A 14,128-nucleotide genomic window follows, 5' to 3' on the forward strand; every position below is an offset into this window, starting at 1 on the left:
CGCTGAAATGTGTCTTATGTTACAGTAAAGCCACATTCTAAAAGACATAAAACTGTGAAAATTAGTAATATGTGCGATTCTAACAGGTAACTTAATATTTTTTCTCAAATTCCCATATTGCCTGCTCTAACGTAGTATGTATGAAAAGGTTTTAAAAATGCTTATTTATTAATTAAGTAAGTGTAAGTTTGTGTCAAAAATCATTTAAGTGGCAATTCGACTATATAAAAGAAAATCTCAGTAAAGGGCGATTTCTGTTTTTCTTTAAAATTTAGAAAAATCAACATACTTGCAAAGATGCATGGTTAAATTTCAAAGTAAATAAGTATTAACTTTTTAATTTAATATTATCCAGATACTTTCACATAGGCATTATTTTATTGCGTAGTAATTAAAATCGATTGATGTAATTTATTCTGAAAGAATCAGCGTCGCAGTAATGTTTGATTTGTTTCTTTTAAATGTCCTTCTCCTCTTGAATTCCCATAATTTATTTAAAGAAAGTTTTCTGTCGATGAAAGCTCTGGACAATAGACACATATAATTTTTATTTTCGCAATGCTAATAAAACATTGGTAATATCTTTGTTGTTTAGTAAAAAAATTTGCGTTAACATTAATTAGAAATTAATTATACATGCTTCATTAAGTTTCACAATGCTTTATTATTGGAGAGAAAATAAAAAATCTTGTTCAAGCTTTTACGCATCTTTCGGGTGAACTTTTTCTTATCACTCATAAGAGTTAAAATTGAAATCGTACAGAGTTTTTATTTTCTGTGTTTTAACCAAAACTATGTGTTTTGTGGGGCTCCTTGTACGAAAAGTTTTGTTTTCACGAATTGGTTAATGTATGATATTTATTGCCCTGCCTCGGTCAATTTGACTCAAAAACTGAAAACAGTAGTTAGTTTTTTTACTTTCTTTTAGTGAAAAATTGACGATTTCGAGTGTTCTCTTGATAAATCTCTTTTGGTAGTTTTTAATTTCATTAAAATGTTCTGTGTATGTTTCTTTTTTGGTCTTCTCGAAAATGGTTACAAAGATTGTCTTTAAACTTGGTATAATATTGTACTTATGGTCATCTACTTCGTTGATTTACAACATTAGTCGAGTAAAATTCGATTAAGGGCCCTTTTTGGATTGAGAGCTTGGTAGGTTTTTTTTTCTTAGTCACTTCAATATTATGTATGATCCATTATTATTAAAAAAGGATGAAATTATGATTTTCAAGAAAATTCTGCAGCAAGCAGTAGTTCTTGAATGAATATATTTTTCGTTTTTTTTTTCTTGTACTAATACATAAAGTTCTCGAACTTTTATTGCAAAAAAAATTCTGATTTTCGGTCTGGGCATTCAGAGAGGAGTAATGAAATTTCCTTTGTGAAATATTTTGAAGTAGGCCAAAAGTGTCAGTGCTATACAGCATATTAATGTACAGTTTTAAAAGTTACATAATGTTAGTGTTAATTAAGTTTGTTTAAAAGTTCGGAGTTTAAAAAACTGTACACGTGAATTTGTAGTAAGAGGAGGTTGTTAGATCGTGTACACATCTGTAGAATATCCACTCAAGTTAAAACCAAGAAATGGTTGAACCAGTTGTAGCAGTTTAAAGAAAATAAGAGGTTTTTCTCAAAAAAAAAAAAAAAAATTGGGACAAAAAACTGGGAAAACACTACGATGGTATAAAACCGAAGACTTAAAACCAATTTTAACCCTTAACGGTTCGGAAGTATTTCAAGTTTACTTCCCACCAGGTCCAATTCATCTGTAAAAAATAGTTTGAGAAACTCTAACGGCTCTTTAATGTGTGTTGGAACTTGGGGATTTTAAAAAAGTATTGAATTCTATCCGAGGTGGAATGTCATCAGCTTCCGTAACGTCTTTCCATTCGGTATTGTCATCAGTACTAACGTAGTCATCTTCTTCATCCTCACTATAAGTTATAATTGCTATTCGTGTTTTCTTTCTAGGAACTACTTCACTATCACTAATATTGTCACTAGTGCAGTCTGAAAATGACTGTTTCTTCGATTTACATTTTTATCAATACAAATACTGAAATCAAAATCGTCCTCACTACTGCTAATGTAGTCATTCAAATTATTGTAATCATTCTTTATTATTCTTTTAAAGTTTCCGGCCATATTTAACGGTTTTAAAAAATAAAATAAAATATAATAAATTCAACTGTGTAAAATAGCTCACGTTTACTTGCAAAATCAAAACAAGACTGAATTTAAATGCAAAGGGGCAAAAGTGCATGTACAAAAAAAAAAAAAACAAAAGATAACGGAACATCGATAACAAGTGGAAGTAAATTCATAGAAGGGAAATTAGAAGCTAATTGTAAATATGACGACAATAATAGAAATAAAAATAATAAAGAGATTTTTAGGGGAGGGATTAGCTATGTGGGTAGCGTACTCGATTCCCACGCGGAGGTCCCGGGTTCGAATCCAGCTGCTAACCCTTAGATTTTCTCTTCCTAGGAGCTTCTTACAGCTCACTGTCCGGTGATGGACAATGTTGTCTGGAACGAGAGAGCACTATCCGGAGGCCGGCAGTGCACTGGAAAAAGCTCCAAGCGCTAATAACCTCAGCTGTTGATGCGCTAAAAAAATTTTTAAAAAAAGGAGATTTTTGCCGCCATATACGCGGCATTGGTCCCAGTAAGTAAAAGAGCTATGCCGCTTATATGGCGGCATTGGACCGTTAAGGGTTAAGTTTGCCTTCCTTCGTGGAGTATTCATTTTTTTCCATCACACATTTAGACTCTTATAGATAAGTTTTAAGAAGACGTGATCGCAATAAAAATCCGTGTACTATTATGATAATGCTACCAATAAAAACAAAATGTATACCTAGATCAGAAAAAGAGTAGAAATTGTTTTAAAGATTTTTTTAAAAGTTCTCTCACGGTGTCTGGTCACAAGGAAGAGCATCTAATTATTGTGCGATGGACTTATTGTTCTTTTAAATTTCTTACAATAGAAGCAAACTTCGTGTTTAATTTGTTAGTCGTACTACTTATATCATTATTATTAGGTTTTAATTAAAGCATTGTTAAAATGAAAACAGCTAATGGGAGAAAATAAAAAGTTAATAGTATGTTGACATTAAGTAGATAATGTAGATTTTTGTGCAGTTAAATTAACTATAATTGGTGGTACTCAACTATTTGGATTCGCCAGGTTAATGTAAAACCGAGAACGGCAAAAGCCATGACAACCTAAACATTGATGATTTAGAGCAGTGGTTCTTAACCGGTGTTCCGCGAATATGGTCCAAGTGTTCCGCGAAATTTCAATTTTAAATGTATTGAAATTTAGAAACTTAGGAAAGATAGGAAAACAAAAAATTGTTCCTTTTCTTTTTTTTTAATTTGAATTTAATTTTAAGTTCTTGCTAAATACCGAATTTCAAATTATTTAATTTTAGTTTTCCGCGAGAAAAATATATACATATAATTGTGTCCGCGTCTATGAAAAGGTTAAGAACCACTGATATAAAGGGTTGAAACTTTTTTGGGTCATGAAATTCTGTAAAATTATGGCCGTTCTATATCTCCCGCTGTGAAGCACGTATTGATATGGAATTTTTTTCTCTTATAGACTTTGTTTTTCTCAACTATAAACTATAGTTATTTTGTGCACAGATCTATAAATGTAGAAGATATAAAGGGTTGAAAATTTTTTGGGTCATGAAATTCTGTAAAATTATGGCCGTTCTATATCTCCCACTGTGAACCACATATTGACTTTGGATTTTTGTTATCATTATTTGCATTTCTTATTCTTGAATTTGGCTATTTATTATTTCATTTTATCAGTATTTTGTATTTAATATGTTCAAACTGAATTATGTTTCATGTGCTGATGAATTTGGTTTTTCTGTTAGTTAGCACAAGTATTACTGCTTCTCGACCATATTTAAGAATATATTTCTTTTTTTTAAAGCAAAAGTCAACTGCTTCACTGTAGAAAGTGCTTTTTTTTTTTAGCAAATCATTCATTCATATTGGTGTAGGAGGGAAGCATTCTCCTAAATCAGAGCCATAGATTGCTGCCCCAGACCGAGGGTACTGCTTTTATGTGCAATGATCTAGATACGATGGGACTAGCTGTGCTATTGCTACGTAGGAAGAAAGTGGGCAGGAAGAGGAAACTCCGTTCCATTTCCTTGGAGAATGCGTGCATTAATGTTCGCAGAAAAATTTCTTAAGTTTAACGTGGAATTTGGCGTCAGAGCTCGTCTCTAACCTGGTTTCTACATCTGATGTGATCTCTTTTTTTTCGTAGTTTAAGTAAAAATTTATTTCTTTCTTTTGAGAGGTCTCGGTTCCAAGTTTTAACTCTAGAGAGGGTAGGGTATGCAATGAAAGTATACAATTTGTTTGATAATTATTGGCATACTATACGATCTGTGCATTGTTTTATATAATAAACTTTTATATTAAAGTAGTTAAGACAGAAAAGGTCTTACTTCAAGATTTAATATTAATCTCTGTCATGGTTCAATAAAATTATGTAACATCTCCAGATGACAATTATTTATGATGCAGCAGTTTATGTTTGAAAAGACAATGGTTCAATGGTAGAATGTGTCTTCCCCTCTTCCTTCTTTTTTTGTAAGGAGAGCATTTCTTTATCCAGATTCACAAGAGCGTGTCTATCTTTTGATTTTCACTCAAACTAAACTGTTCACTGCTTCGTCTATATGTCTATATATTCCTTGGCTGGATATCTTTTCAACTGTACTCACAATGGGTTTGTTGCTTTAAAAAATGAAATATAACTTTCTTTCAGTAACATTTATGATTTCTACACTCGCGCTTTTCTGTAAGTATCATTCTTATGAATTCAAATTCTTTTCACTTTCTCTTACATTACATGTGGAAATAATTGCAGTCAAATACTTGGAGAATTTGTATTTTTAGCCATATTTATAATTTAACCTAATAAAACTTCATTTTTTGATCCAGTTAGTTAATTGATTTACTTGAAGTTGAAACCATTGCTGAAAAGTTTGGCAAATAATAGAAAGTTGAGTTTATTAAGACACAATGATGAACATTATTATTGCAAGGTTGTCTTCAATTAACTTTCAATAATTTCAATAGTTGAATGCTTATTAGAATGATACATACTTTATTAAATAAAAGTTTAATTCCACTCTAACTTAATTTGGATTTATGGATTCTTATTAAATGCAATAATAAATGTTTCAGGTAGTTTACCCGGAACACAAGTAGCTCAACAACTGATGACAGCCATAAAGAATCGTTGTAGTCCAGAAGATCTGTTGGCTATTTTAAAAGAATTACCAAATCCTTTAGAAGATGACGAAGGACCTGAGGCTAGATATAATCCATTAAAAATTGATGTCTTTGTTCAAACTTTATTTTTCCTTGGATCTAAAAGTTTTTCACATTCATTCGCCGCTATTGGAAAATTCAATCAAGTATTCAAGGTAAATATTTTTAACTAAACTTTCCACACGTACGTGGACATTATTGTGGCATAGTTACTGGCCAAGATATCGAACTATTCCCCCTGCTTACAGTTATTAGGAAGATGATAAGGAATAATGTTAGGGAGTAGAATTAATGTTAGGAAATGGAATTTAAAGTGATCGTACTTCTTCAAGGACTGCCAAAAATTAGAACTATAAATGAAACTTTAAAATAGAGTCCATTAAAATATTGTACGACACCGCAAACATATAAAAGGCCAGTTTTTTTTTTACATACGGACTTGAATATGTCAGAACTTTGAGATGGAATATGACAGAGATTGTGATGTATAAATTTCAGAAATACTTCAGAACATAGCTTTTTTTTGCCACTTTGGCATATTCCATGTATTTGTCAGTTGCTTTTGTGATATTTAATAATTTTTCCAAACATATTTTACAGTTATTAGCTGATGGAGAAGAAGCTCAATTATGCATTTTACGTAGTATCTATGAATTATGGAGAAATCATCAGCAGATGGTTTGTGTATTGATTGATAAAATGTTAAAAATACAATTATTGGAATGCTCAGCTGTTGCCAATTGGATATTTTCTAAAGAAATGTCACACGATTTTACGAAGTATATGTTTATTAAAAAGAAAAACTGATTTACTGATTAGTTCTAAAAGTAAATAATGCAAATTATTTAATACCTAAATCTCATTATAATTACAGATTGTACATATGGGAAATATTACATTTGACTATAAATAAAATGAGTAAATATGTGAGCCGTTTAAGTCGTGAATTGAGTGAAGCTCGTGAGAAACTTGCAAGGTCAGGTGCTGGAAGTTCTTCAGGCGATGAGAGTGATGACAGTTTGACTGGTCGTGGAGATGATAAACCAACTGAGGAGATGGTGGAAAGGATGGAAGAAAGATTAGAAACTGCCCAAGGGGATCAAAAGAATTTGTTTCTTATCATTTTTCAGGTACGTTGTATATTAACACAAAAGTATACAGTTTGGAGTGCATTGCGTCCAAAAAGTATTCTCTTGACAGAGTCAAAGTGGTTTGTCGAAATCTTAGTATTACTACATTTGAATGTAATGTTTGTTTATCCATTCGTGATAATAAATACATGTTTTTTGCTAAACATTCATATTGAACTCAAGAGAAAGTTTCTATATATTTTTGTCCCCATTTAAAAAATAAAAAATAATTGAGCTTGAGCTAAATTTTGATACGTAGATTTAAGTATTTCAAAGAAGTAAATGGCCTATGTTATTGATAGAACTTTCACCTTTTCTATATACTTTCATATGCAATTATAAACTTGTACCAGTGCATACTATGTATTATATTATTTTCAGAGATTTATTATGATACTATCGGAACATTTAGTTAGATGTGACACTGACAATAAAGAATTCGACAATTATTGGTATCGTTGGACAATAGGAAGACTTCAGCATGTTTTCCTAGCGGTATTTATTTTATCTATGTATTTTACATCATTTTGCCAATGAATTGATAATGATTCATTTAATTTTTTTTTCCCCCAGCATCATGAACAAGTACAAAAGTACAGCAGTACTTTAGAAACTCTACTTTTCACCCAAGATCTTGATCCACACATTCTAGACGTGTTTCATCAGTTTGTTGCACTTTGTTCTTAAGAGTATTTCTTTCTTTTTATTCTTTGATTCCTTTTGTGTCTTTGTATAGAAATTATTATTTTTATCTTACTCTAAGAAAACAAATATATTTATTTAAAACTTAAGACAATGAAAAACAAAAAAACTAATAGTATTTTAGCCTGCAAAAATAAATAATGGTTAGTTGATTTTGTGGTAAAGATCATGGATTTTTTATTTTTTACAATTACCATCATTTAAACTACGTATAAACAAAAAACAAAAAAATTGCATCATCACTACCCAGTTAAGTTACAGGCTTCGAACTTTCTCACTTTACTTATAATAAAGTAAGTAGTATAAGATGGCCGATAGAAATGAAGATTGACGGTGAGTATGGGCCTTATCAAAAATTTAATTTGTTTACCAATGTGATTCTTTTACCATGAACCTCTTCTTTTTTTTCTTTCATCGCTAATTACAATACAATGCAGTTGTGTAAACCTGCTGTTCACGCGATAGTGAGGAGTATTTCTCTGAAACTACTCCTTCTGAAATTAAGAAAAGAGGAGAAAACTAGCAAATAATAACTTAAGCCTTGATCCCACACCATGCCATTTATGAAAACAATTGTAAATGTACCAAACTTTTGTACAAATTCTTAATTAGTAAAAATTTAAATATATCTTAACAATAGTAATTAGTTTCTTAATTTTTACACTTTTAAAGAAAGTGTATAGCGTTCTAGTTTCAATAACCAAGTCTTTTTCTTCGTAAGTATTTCTAAATTATTAAACGTTTGCAGAAATCGTTGATGTAAATAAATGAAAGTTTCTTGCCTGTAACTTAACTTCTTCTGGGTGATGCAATTGGTGTATTTTTGTTTTTCGGTATCTAGTTTTTTAAGTGTTCTATTTAATTGAATAAGATTTTATATTGTATAAAACTTTCCGAAATTTTAATAATTAGTTTTATAATGTATGAAAGAAGTACTGAGAACATGTAAAACAAAATATATATATATTTAAACTTTTAAAAAACTTCAAAACTTACTTGTTTTAGAACAGTGACTGCTAATTTAAAATTGAAAAATTACTTAAATGAAATGTATATAAATTTGTAATAATTAATGTATCAATAATTAATTATTATTAATTTGCATTAATTGTTCATTTTACATCTTATAATTACAATTTGTGTGCGTTTTGGCGCTTGGAGCTTCTTCTTACGGCACTGCCAAAGCCAGTGTTCTCAGTTAAAGCGTTTAAGGTGAGATATTTCAACACTTCCCAGGGCCTCGAACCTGGTTTTCCAATCTAGCACGCGATTATCTATTAAGCTAATCCCAAACCCTTTAATTAATATTTAGGTCTGAAATGATTTTTTTTTTTTTGTGAATAATGATTTATTTTAATAAATTTTAAAAAACACCACTTCTTTTATTCTTTTGGAGACAAATAAAGATTTGACATCGTCCTTGATTCTCTCATCTCATTTAACTTTATACTCCTTCTTTTTCTAGGGATTATTGGTTTTTCTAGAACATAAACACGTAAAGGTTGTATAATTATTTTAAAAAAAATTAGTAAAAAAATCTGGCAAAAACACATTCGACTTTCTCTTCTTCCTTTTTACAACTTTTTAATTGATAAACAGTGTTTAAACATGTTATTTTATGTTCAGGTTATTAGTGGTTGGCGAATAATTTATGTATTAAAGGTATGCACCTCCGAAACCTCTTTGAACCTATTTTTTCGGAAGGAGTAACAAAAGAGATTGTTTTTTAAACATCTTTTTAAGTATAATAAAAATCGTTAGAGCTTTCAAAAAAGTAATTAAATCAATCATTAATCTATTGTCGCACTACGTAATAAATCGGTTAACCTATTTTCTTCTGATATGAAATCCTAACTGTACTTTCGGTGAGCCTTAATATTTTATACCCTGGGAATAAACCGTATTTTTTCTGATGTGAGTGCATTTTTAGAGGAATGCGAGAGCATCTCTGACAGCATCTAAAAAAAATCAACTTTTGCGAGGAAAACTTAAAATTAAAATGACAAGTGTTTAAGTCCAGACCTCGGTAACCATGGTGTTACAAACATGCATTCTGAAATGTTCGCTATTTTCTTCCTAGAAATCAGACAAAAAGAAAAAGAATATAAAATTGATATAAGTATCACCGACCGAGTGATAGCCCAAAGCTGTTAAGAAATCCAGTTTCTTTTTCGAGAACACATCCAGCGAAATTAAGCAATAATGTGAGATCGTCGTTCAACGCAACGATAACTCGGAACTTACATTTTCTTGCTTATCTTAATTGAGAAGGTGCACTAAAAACACTAAAAAATTTTAAATTAATGCGTATCATTACCTTGTTTATCCCAGAAATTTACATTATGTAGTGATCCCATGATGCAAGGAGCTGTTTCATCTAAATTTTGTGCGCAAATGTCTAATAAGTTTGTTATGAGATCACCTCCATAACTTTTTCCTCCAGCAGCCTTACATACAAATGCCAGAGGATTAAGTTTGGTTAAAATCTGAAACTATAGAAAATAATACAAAAATATTTTTAAAAATAACATTGGTCAGTTAGCAATGTTGAGTTTTATATTACGCCTTCCTGGTATTTTAAGAACAGAAAAAAAAAAAAAATTGATTTGTCAGTGATATTTATTTGTCTTAATTAATTTTTTAGAACTTAAACTTTGACTCAACCCTTTGGGTCAAAGCCTGTGTGGAGGCGGGATAAGCTAAGAAAGATTATTAGCAGATCCAACTAGTGTCAACATGAGCTTTTTAACTTGAAGTATTCCTTCCGAGGCAATTTTTCTGAGAAATTCCTGGGATCTAGCATACATCCCTTTCCCCAATGCAAGGCATCCTATCCCTTCAAGCCTTCTTTGATTGGCGTGTAGATTTAAAATGCCACATATTTCAGAAAGTCCGTTATCCACGTATTCTTTAAATTATACCAGTTTTTTTAGCCTTATTTAGTAGCTACAATTAGAGTTCTCAGGCAAAGTTCTTTTGATTTTCCTAAAAGTTTTGCACTTTTGTGCGGTTACCTTAAATAAAGGTTCCAGCACCATGAACTCGTCGATGGCTTTCACATTTTAGCTGACGATCCTAATAAGTTTCTGAAACGTGGTGTTGCAGTGCTGTTTCTACAATTCTAAGTAACTAATTTAGTTGTATTCAAAGGGTCCAAAGAATTGATGATGTTCATGAGCAAGACCGTGGTTCTTAGGAAACAATACTTTTTTTACGTTTCTGTGGTTTGGAGAGAATCATCAAATTACTTGGATAAAATGGGGACAACAAGGGCAGAAAAGGGTACTGATATAGCGAGAGCATAAATAGAATTGGAATGCCAGGTAGTACTGCAAACATAGTGGATGTGAGGTCAGTTAAAAATTCTATAATATGTACATATATATCGTCGAATAGGGGATTGTATAGGAAACTACTTACCTGTCCATTAGGAAATGTTTCTGTCGGAGGATCGATAATAACACCACCTTTACGCATTACTAAATGAAAATTCGAAACGAATGAACCCAAATGTTTTATGTAGTAATTAGTCTGAAATCAAATGAATTAATTACAGTTTGTTTTCTTTTATTTCATGTTTATAAGCTGTGCTAGAATAAAAAGTCAAAGTTTAAAGGGAGCCACACTATTACTGGTCATTTTATAGAGAGAAATCATTACCGACACAGTTAATGTTAAAGTAAAAAATATGTACGCTATTCGGTCTTTGAATATAGCCACCAAAGTAAGTATCCCAATTCAAAATTGAAAATTAGGTATTCCGTTCCTTTGGTTCTGACTTAGCGAAATGGTTTATCGAACAAAGATTTTACAGTAATCTGAATTTATTCAAGAAATAAGAATACTTTGCGAAAAATAGATAAATATATTAAAAAAAACATACATTGGTTATAAAATCGCCTAAAGACTTGTATTGCCACTCATTCGTATTTGCTTTATCTATGCAACACACTCTACCATAAAGAGGAATCTGGAAATCATCATTGATCAGAATAAATTCTCCCAGAACCTAAAACAAACAATTACCAGTCATTCATTAATTTGTAACTGTAATAGTGGAACTTTATTAGATGAAGGTGATACATGAAATCTTCTCTTTCTAAAAATAAATTATCTATAAAAAAAAAATTATGATCTTTCAATAAGATCGTGAAACAAGTAGAGATTCTTTTCATCCAGAGCTTGCAAGTCCTTCGTGCTTCAAGAGATCAAGGTATTCTTAATGATAGGTACAAAGGAGAAAAACATCATTAGCTACAATGTCATATCAATGGAAAATGCATCAGATACAAGGGCTAACTTTATTGAAGGTCAATTATTTGTCTAAAAGCAGGCGACGGCGCCGAGACTTGTACGACCGCGCTAGTTAAGCTTGGCGCAAGCCTGTTTAAGAGCCTCACTGGAATGAATAACTTTCTTATGAATATACAATACTTCTACAGAGAGTTGATATAGTATATCTAAACAAATATACATATTACTTATAATAAAGAAATACTTATTATAATAAGTAACTATCTTATAAGAATAAGTATTTCTTATTCTTATAATAATAAGAAATGCTTATTATTTTTATTTTTATGAATGGAATTGGCAGATATTTACCGCATCAAAAGTGAATTCATATACGCGCTTTTCTGGAGAAAATGTAATAACTAAGTCTGTACATGATCCGTAAATTATATATCCGGCGACTACAAGAGCTTCTTCTCCGCAAGTAAAAAGTAAATCCTTGTAATTCTCATATTCTTGATTTGATCTAACATAAAATAAAAGTTGTTTATTTTTGTAAATGTTCTTAGAGGTAAGTGATAATTTGATTACCTGTATATCCCAAAAGTTGAACCCATGGGTAGTAGGTATGAGCCATTTTCTAAACCGTCAATAGGGTCGAATGCCAAAATAAAATCTCCTTGCCTCAAACGCTTTATCTTGACAAACATCAGCAGTCAATTATTACAGAGGAAGTGAAACTGATCATAAGAATTATTTTGAAATGCTTATTACGCCAAACTAATTAAGTATGACGATCATACAAAAATACTTAGATAAAAGAAAACTTGATGGAAAATGTGTAAATTCATTTGTGCATTGAGTTTTCCCAACTTCATGTTGACTTTTTTTTTTAGTCATTAGGTCCCTGCTTAATTCATTTTCGCATGAAATATTCGTCCTGTAGTTTCGGCTAATGAGGAGCTGGATTGGTTAGTCAAATCACACCAAATTTTCTGTTCTGAGCCAGCGATTTGTGTGTCTTTCTTGCTTCCGTCCACGTGAACAGCTTCGCAATATTCATTCTAATGAATGAGCAAAGACAGTCACTGAAAGGCAATTAGCAGAAAGGCGCTCTGTTCTAGAAGGATAACAGTGAGATTCGATAATCAAAAACCTTGCTTAGGTCTGGTTAGATGTTTTGAGTGCCATTATGGTTAGAGAAGGGAATTTATTTCTAACACTTTTTATAAGACACCAACATTTATCATTGTTTGGACTGGGAGGAATTAATGTCTAGTACTTTCGTGGGAACAGATTATTGTTAGAAGAGTTTAGGCCTATTTATTTTTAAGATTGTTGATTGGTTAATTTGATGTGCTACAGCTACATAGTAAACATGTAAAAAAATGGACCCATTTTATATAAAATAAGAGACAGTTTTAAGGTGGATGTTCCGTAACGTTCCTCCTAATGGCGGTTAAAAAAGCAAAAATTTCGGTAGCAAGGTGGCGTAGAAATATTCAGCCGCAGCCCATTGTTGGAGGCAAGCATACTTAAAAAAAAATAACTTTTTGTTATTACGATTTAAAATTATGCCTCAGACAATACATTTGGGTTGGCGGTGAATTCGATAAAATTTGATTCTAGCTTAGAAATATGAAAAAATTAAAACCTGGATAATTGAAGGCCAGCTAAAAATACTGGTTGAAGACTATTAAAGACGAAATAAAGCCAAAGGACGCAAGTTGAGAAATAGTTTTGGACCATATACTTAGCTAATATTAATGATTGTACTAACTGAAACTACTTCCTTACGAGCTGAACTGACAATGTAATAAGCACAATTAGTCGTCATCAGCATATTTAGGACAATATTTTCAACTTTTCCTCTAATTTTGTCTTCAGGGCTACCCGCGTTATCTTGATCAATTCTGTTTGAAGAATAAGTCAAATATTAATCATTGTGATGAGCACTGTTTAGTGTAGTTAGTTGATTATTGTTATTTCGTTAATTTATTTTAACACTCTTAATTTATTTATGGATCAATTACTTTACATGTACGTTTGGTATGTCCAATCCTCTTAGTAATTCAGAAACTTGTCTAAAAGCAGAATCCAGTGAACTTAATAATTCCAATAAGCCCAGACCAGGAGGTAATAATCTCGCTCTGTTCATCATTACATGTCTTGAAAAAGTTTCTATCAGAAGTATGGGCATCATAGGTTCAATTGTAAAACTACGGTATTTTTTATATTTTTCAATAAAATATTTAGTAAATTCATGAAAATTTCTGGTTCTGGTATTCATTATTTTTTATTTTCAGAAAATATATTTTATTTGCGCAAAATTATTTTCTTATCAAATCATATGGTTTTATGGCAATTGCAGTCCGTGTAAATCTTATGTCTATCATATGATGGTAATTAGCTAATAAACAGATAAAACTTCGGGTTGGTAACATGCTCTTACATCTGATTGAATTTTGATAATTAATCTAGCGTTGCTTGCTTTTTGAACTTTTTAAAACTGTCCGGCAGGACAGTTGTATAAGGGTTACATAATATTAAAAGTTTATATTGTAGTAACTAGTAGGAGAAACATCCTGTGTTTTTTCCTCATCTACTGTTTTTTGTTTTTATTATCTCCTTCGGCCCTAAAGTCTGTATTAACCAGGATATAAGGCATTTCTAGATGTCGTATTCTGCAAAGGAGCTCTATGTAAAAATTAGTCCTACCCTTTTTTTTGCACTTTTGCTTTCTGAATC

The 14,128-nt window shown here is 31.2% G+C and overlaps 2 protein-coding genes across 4 annotated transcripts in view; one reads left to right on the forward strand and one right to left on the reverse strand.

Annotated features, from left to right (window-relative positions):
- The window catches only part of Cbp80 (Nuclear cap-binding protein subunit 1), a 31,431-nt gene extending 23,180 nt beyond the window's left edge, over positions 1–8,251 (forward strand). For both annotated transcript variants that reach the window (XM_074121672.1, XM_074121671.1), the window contains 5 exons: positions 5,229–5,470; positions 5,916–6,094; positions 6,190–6,445; positions 6,827–6,940; positions 7,019–8,251. In XM_074121672.1, coding sequence (XP_073977773.1) covers positions 5,229–5,470; positions 5,916–6,094; positions 6,190–6,445; positions 6,827–6,940; positions 7,019–7,132 — 905 coding nt within the window. In that variant the 3' untranslated portion in view covers positions 7,133–8,251. The remainder of the gene's footprint in view (positions 1–5,228; positions 5,471–5,915; positions 6,095–6,189; positions 6,446–6,826; positions 6,941–7,018) is intronic.
- LOC141450833 (fructose-1,6-bisphosphatase class 1-like) lies at positions 7,968–13,740 on the reverse strand. Of its 2 annotated transcripts, none has more exons than XM_074121675.1 (8): positions 13,419–13,740; positions 13,161–13,293; positions 11,972–12,078; positions 11,753–11,906; positions 11,031–11,156; positions 10,568–10,678; positions 9,465–9,639; positions 7,968–8,627 (listed from the first exon to the last, which is right to left on the reverse strand). In XM_074121675.1, exons 2-8 carry the CDS (start codon positions 13,221–13,223, stop codon positions 8,530–8,532), a joined length of 834 nt encoding a protein of 277 aa, XP_073977776.1. In that variant the 5' UTR covers positions 13,224–13,293; positions 13,419–13,740; the 3' UTR covers positions 7,968–8,529. The 2 variants fall into 2 exon arrangements, with proteins under 2 accessions (XP_073977776.1, XP_073977775.1); XM_074121674.1 differs by having other exon boundaries at positions 13,414–13,740.
- Positions 13,741–14,128: the final 388 nt, after the last annotated feature.

The sequence above is a fragment of the Rhodnius prolixus genome, unplaced genomic scaffold (assembly GCF_049639745.1).
Source record: "Rhodnius prolixus isolate KJV_2025 unplaced genomic scaffold, Rpr scaffold_8, whole genome shotgun sequence".
Lineage (NCBI taxonomy): Eukaryota > Metazoa > Arthropoda > Insecta > Hemiptera > Reduviidae > Rhodnius > Rhodnius prolixus.